This window comes from Etheostoma spectabile, unplaced genomic scaffold (assembly GCF_008692095.1).
Source record: "Etheostoma spectabile isolate EspeVRDwgs_2016 unplaced genomic scaffold, UIUC_Espe_1.0 scaffold310, whole genome shotgun sequence".
Lineage (NCBI taxonomy): Eukaryota > Metazoa > Chordata > Actinopteri > Perciformes > Percidae > Etheostoma > Etheostoma spectabile.
The window spans coordinates 100833-106918 of NW_022605582.1; the positions used below are offsets into that span (position 1 = coordinate 100833).

Consider the following 6086-nt stretch of genomic DNA (forward strand, 5'->3'; position numbering starts at 1 on the left):
GTCTTGCCCAATATGGCTTTTGGTCTCGAGTCCAGGTGTCTTTATTATGTCACAACTAGTCGAGTCAACTTTGCAGCTCTCATCGCGTGTACTGTGCTCTCCATTCATTCAGTTGCATTTAATACAAAATAAACACACATGCGAGCACTTATATACCACTGACACACACACAAACACACACACACGCACACGCACACACACACACGCACACACACACACACACATGCTCAGCCTGTACTCCCTCACCCAGAGTGCTTTTGCCCGCCCCGCTAACCCAACTGAGCTCTGATGTTGGGCAGCAGATGTCTGCCTACGCCTTATCTTATCTTTTATTGAACATTATTTGTTTTTTATTCATTTTGCTCAACAGACGCCCTCCCGCACGAGTCCTCACTCACGCCTCTCAGCTGAAACCATCAAATCAACATTCCCTCCTGTCGTGAGCGAGTAAAAACAACGTATTAGACAAGGAGGCGTTTTTCACGCCACCTGAAAGCAGCCTAGTCATGTGCCCCCCCTTTCTCCCTTCTCTCTCCGCAGGCATCCTGAAGTTTCACGAGGTGTACCTGGGCGAGGGCGTCTCAGACGGAGGCTCAGATTTCCAGGAGGGGGGGGGCGGCGGCGGGGGGGTGGTCAGCGGCTCCTCGTTGGAGCAGCACATCGCCAGCGCCCGCGAGGCTCTGGGGGTGGAGTCTTACTACAGCAGGTGAGGTCTTTACAGCTGTAATGAACTGAGGAGAAGTGTCTGTCTGTGAGCTCATTATCAGGGGACATTTTGGGGACATGCTGGGGACATGCTGGACATGCACGGGACATGCTGGCTTCATTAGAAGCTGATTCTGATTCTGTTTGATAGAAGTCTAGAAGATCCGCACGACTAAATCATTTCATCCCTCTCCAGGAGGTCTCTGAGGTCTCTGAGGTCTCTGGGGTCTCTGAGGTCTCTGAGGTCTTTTGGGTTCCTGAGGTCTCTGAGGTCTCTGGGGTCTCTGAGGTCTCTGAGGTATCTGGGGTCTCTGGGTCTCTGAGCTCTCTGAGGTCTTTGGGTCTCTGAGGTCTCTGAGGTCTCTGGGGTCTCTGAGGTCTCTGAGGTCTCTGGGGTCTCTGGGGTCTCTGGGGTCTCTGAGCTCTCTGAGCTCTCTGAGCTCTCTGAGCTCTCTGAGGTCTCTGAGCGGGAGCCGCGCTGATCATCCGGGTCATTTTACACGAGGCAGATTTTGTCATAAGAGGTTTCGCGGGGCTCACATTGAACGTTGTATCCAGGTTATTTTACACATCCAGGGCGGGCATGTGCTTATGTGTTATTTTCCTGAGCAGGGAAAGCAATTATGGCTGAGCTGACACAGAAAAGAAAAGAAAACAACAACACACCAACGTAGACTTTATTGATCCGAAATAGAAGCGAAGGCAGAACCAATCACACTGTTTCATTAACAAGGGCTCCTAGGAAAGCTCCTGGTGACCAGCCATCACACGCAAGTGTACAAACAAGATGACATCTCATTAAAAATGTAGCCCCATCAAAAAAGCAAGGATTAACATGCACACTTCTGTGTGTGTGTGTGTGTGTGTGTGTGTGTGTGTGTGTGTGTGTGTGTGTGTGTGTGTGTGTGTGTGTGTGTGTAAGACAGTGTTATTCAGCCCCATTGCACCCTGTGATGACAGGCCTCCACTGCCGTCCTAAAGCACTCGCTGTCTCCCCCCTGAGTGGGAGTAAATGAGACGGAATAATGGCTCTGTGGATAGCCCGACTATTGACCACACCAAACAAACATCGAACCTGACAAGTGAAGGAAGACAGACCGGGGGTTTCCTGAGAGTAGGGGGAAGAACGGAGACACGGCTAAGATGCAGTGGTAAAATCAATGCGGTGAAATTCACAAAAACAGAGGCTGGTGGGTAAAAAAAACACTGAGACATAACCAGAGGGACTCTGCAGGAGGAGATGGCTATATACAGTTTATATATATATATATATATATATATATATAGATTTGGAGTAATGATATATATATATATCATTACTCCAAATCTTTTATTCCTTCTGCCATCAAGTTATTGTATTTACACAGTAGCCACTTTAAATAGGATCCGTATCAATAGCTTACATAGTGTAATGTATCCTTTATTATAAATAAGTATGCAGTATGCCTGCTTTAACGCAAATTACAAATACACTGGGGGGGCTAAGTACCTAGTCCTAGTGACGTCCCTGTGTGTTTGTGTGTGTATATATCTATATATATAGATATATATAGATATATATATCTATATATATAGCAAATATCACCCACTGACATCAGAGATTCTGCACCGCATTTGAGGTTTCTGTAGTTGGCGTTTGATCCATGTTGCCCAGCTGGTCCGCCCAGTGCCGGCCCCCTTTGGCCCCCTTTGGCCCCCTTTGGCCGACCTGCCCCATTACCGGCTCATGTGCTACTCCGATGGGAAGCTGCACACACGCCACTGCGCCTGGATGAGCACAATATGGCCCCACTTACCAGCGCACTCATGCTCCAGAGTGGAGAGAAAGGGAGGCAGAGGAATATGAATGAGGGTGAGTGGTGTGTGTGTGTGTTGTGTGTGTGTGTGTGTGTGTGTGTGTGTGTGTGTGTGTGTGTGTGTGTGTGTGTGTGGTGGTGTGTTGTTGTGTGTGTGTGTGTGTGTGTGTGAAAGAGATGCTGATAAACACTCACCTAAAGGATTAGTAGGAACACCTGTTCAATTTATCATTATTGCAATGGGGGAGGATGTAGCCTTTGTGACTGCAGAAATTTATGTATTAACAATAGTTTTTGCATTATCATCATAGACTGTAAAAAATAATGGACAACTTCCAGGGCTTTAAAAAGGGCTTTTAAAGCCAATACTGGAGTTCCTTAAAGCTGCGTTATCTCTAACATCCAGCAGGGGGCGACTCCTCCAGCTCCAAAAAGAAGTCTATAGTTTCTATAGAAGTCTATGAGAAAATTAGCCTACTTCTCACTTGATTTATTACCTTAGTAAACATTTTTATAATAGGTTCATGGTCTCAATCGCTAGTTCCAAGTCTTCTTCAACACAGCAGGATGTTCATTTATTTTATTTTGAAATAGACGATAAAGCAGGGGATGCTTTAGCACCTGTCAGTCGGGACAGAGGCTTAGCGATGCTAACCATGCTAACCATGCTAACACTGGGGACATTATAAATTGACCTCAACTAGTTTTTTTAATTTTAACGTTTGACCCTTTCACTGTGTTTTCACTTCATCAGTCAACTGGAACAATTTGGTCACCTTAACATGTCTTGTTCAGTATTCTGTAACCAAGCTAGCAAGCTAGCTAGCTAGCTAATGTTAGCTCAGCTGGTAACTTCATTGAAAGTTTTTGGGTTTTTTTCACCCTCATCCACGTAAATCTCCGCTGGATGACTCGCTCCAGAAGGGATTGAAAATCAGCAACTTTTCATCTTTTGCATTTAGCATTTAGCTTTAGCGCAGCGTCATAAAACCATAAATATCACTGGCTCGGCCGCGTCGTCCTCCCCTTATCGCCAAACTTCAAAACATCAGTCCACAAACCAATGGGTGACGTCCCGGATGCTACGTCCATCATATTTAAAGTCTATGGTAATCACCTTTTTAAAAAGGCATTGTGGACATAGGTCTGTCAGTATATTCTCCCCATAGCGCCGGCCAATATATCAATATCAATCGATTTATATCGTTCTATGAGACTAGATGTCGTCTTAGATTTTGGATATTGTAATATCATGATATGACACAAGTATTCTCTTTTATCTAGATTAACAGGCTGCGTTACAGTAAAGCGATGTACTTCTCTGAACTTTCCAGATTTATTGGCTAAGTATACACTAGGAATTTGACTTTGGTATGTGTTAACTCTCTAGACATTCAAAAAATAGACTTGTAGTAGTCTAATCCTGCAAAATAGAGACATCTACATACATATAGGCACATAAGAAAACACACAAAAAAAGTACACATGGAGTGGGATGTAAACTAATAGTGAAAGATGTATATTGGAATGCTAAGCATGTAATGTGTATTTTGCCTTTATTGCCTTTATTTGCCAAGTCAAAAATATTGTGATATTTGATTTTCTACACGTCGCCCAGGCCTAACTCCCCAGAAGAACGAATGTTGAGGGAGTTAAATGAAGTGGTGGTTGCCGAGAGCATGAGATGATAAGAGCTCCCATGGTGCATCTCTCCACTCAGCGACCGGCCGTGAGAGCAAGAAGCTGACTTAAGAGTTGCATGATGTGGGTGCATCAGAGGAGAGGTTCAGGCATGCAGTGGGTGGAAGGGGGGTGTGCTGTTTGCTGTGTGACCCCACGGCCTGATCAGCATCAGCTGCATTAAAATAAAGGATTTACACTCTGCTTATTATCAGGGTGTTGGACCAACCCTGGGAAATTAAGCCAAGTGTGTGTGTGTGTGTGTGTGTGTGTGTGTGTGTGTGTGTGTGTGTGTGTTGAACAGTGTGTGTAGTTGACTTATCCGCAGAAGAACAATGTAAGTCTCTGCATTGTCTACTTTGCTGAAGTGTCTTTTTCTTGCCAACATGTCTCTCCCTCATTTCCATCTCTGTCTCTCTCTGTCTCTCTCTCTCTCTCTCTCTCTCTCTCTCTCTCTCTCTCTCTCTCAGAGGGTGTTCGAGCAGCGAGACGGAGAGCGAGGCGGGAGATTTGTTGGACCAACAATTCGAGGAGCTCAACAACAAGCTTAACTCCGTCACTGATCCCACGGGCTTTCTGCGCATGGTGTCCAGAAACAACCTGTTCAACAGGTAGGAGATCTAGTTTTTGGGGCAAAAGCCACCTGAACGTTGCCTGCACGCTCACTGGGAGACGGCCCGAATCAACGAGCACTACCAAATTCCCCCCCCACACACACACACACACACAAAAGGATTAAAAAATATCGGCCTGGCTATAGAGATTCACGGGTTTTGTGGCTCATCTGTGAAAGGAGTCTTTTCTCCATTGTTTAGCCAGCGCCGAGGCAGCATGTGAATCCTCCTCATTAAATAGACTGAGTAGAGCCAAGCTGTTAAAGCCCTTATCAACTGTGTGTGTGTGTGTGTGTGTGTATGTGTGTGTGTGTGTTCCAAGATGTTTGCCCTGTCTGTTTGTTTGCTGTGCAGATTTATCACTGTGTGTATTTAGTGAATCTTCCCCATGGCAAACGATACAATGCAAAGTCTTCATTTACATTGCACTGATTGGTAGTGTATACCAATAGAGTGTGTGTGTGTATGTGTGTGTGTGTGTGTGTGTGTGTGTGTGTGTGTGTGTGTGTGTGTGTGTGTGTGTGTGTGTATATGTGTGTGTGTGTGGGGGTCATATTTCCCTGTCCTCGTCCATGGTTGAGCTGCTCTTTGATGAGAGGGTAATTCCAGCTTTAATTGAGTCTCGGTGCTCATTAAGCTTCTTTAATGGGCTGCCGGTAATAATCCGCTCATTCTTTCGGGCCTCAAGAAAACCGTGAATTAAAAAAAAAGCTCCTGGTGCTTAGGAGCCCATCGTCTATCACGATGGTGAAGCGAGTGAAAATGAAGAAAAGCTCATTGTCATTTCATGCCCATCCTTCCTGGGGCTTTGGTGTCAGACAATGAACATGTACATGCGTGTGCTTTTCTCACTTTGACTCTCCTTCCCACTGTCATGTGTCATGTTAAGATTTAGGCTAAAGTACTGGTTTGAATATCTCAGTATTTCCACAATTACTCATATTGTAGAAAAATCTACTTACATTTGAAGGTCGGTGCTTCCTGATGAATGTAAATTACTAGTTTTATTACGATACATTGTATGTGCTAATACCACAAAGTCTGCCACGATGCGATTGATACAAAAACTGTATCATACGCACATCTAAAGCAATCAGTCTCACGTATATCAACTCACAAAAAGCATATCACAATTCTATTATAGTGAAAAATGGAGCTGGGGATTTTTTTTAACACTGGTGTCGTCTTCACTTTCGGGGCCCTCTCATGTTCCTCGGGTCAAATATGTTGTCAGCATGTTATGTTATTAAATATGCATGTTAACATATGTTTAGGGAATGCATCAGTCTCT

The 6086-nt window shown here is 44.7% G+C and overlaps 1 protein-coding gene across 1 annotated transcript in view; it reads left to right on the forward strand.

Annotated features, from left to right (window-relative positions):
* LOC116686064 (tetratricopeptide repeat protein 28-like) overlaps positions 1 to 6086 on the forward strand; it is a gene marked incomplete at its 5' end in the record, with an annotated part of 133170 nt that overhangs the window by 93603 nt on the left and 33481 nt on the right. Inside the window, 2 exon segments of the mRNA XM_032510998.1 lie at positions 541 to 706; positions 4652 to 4793. Coding sequence (XP_032366889.1) covers positions 541 to 706; positions 4652 to 4793 — 308 coding nt within the window.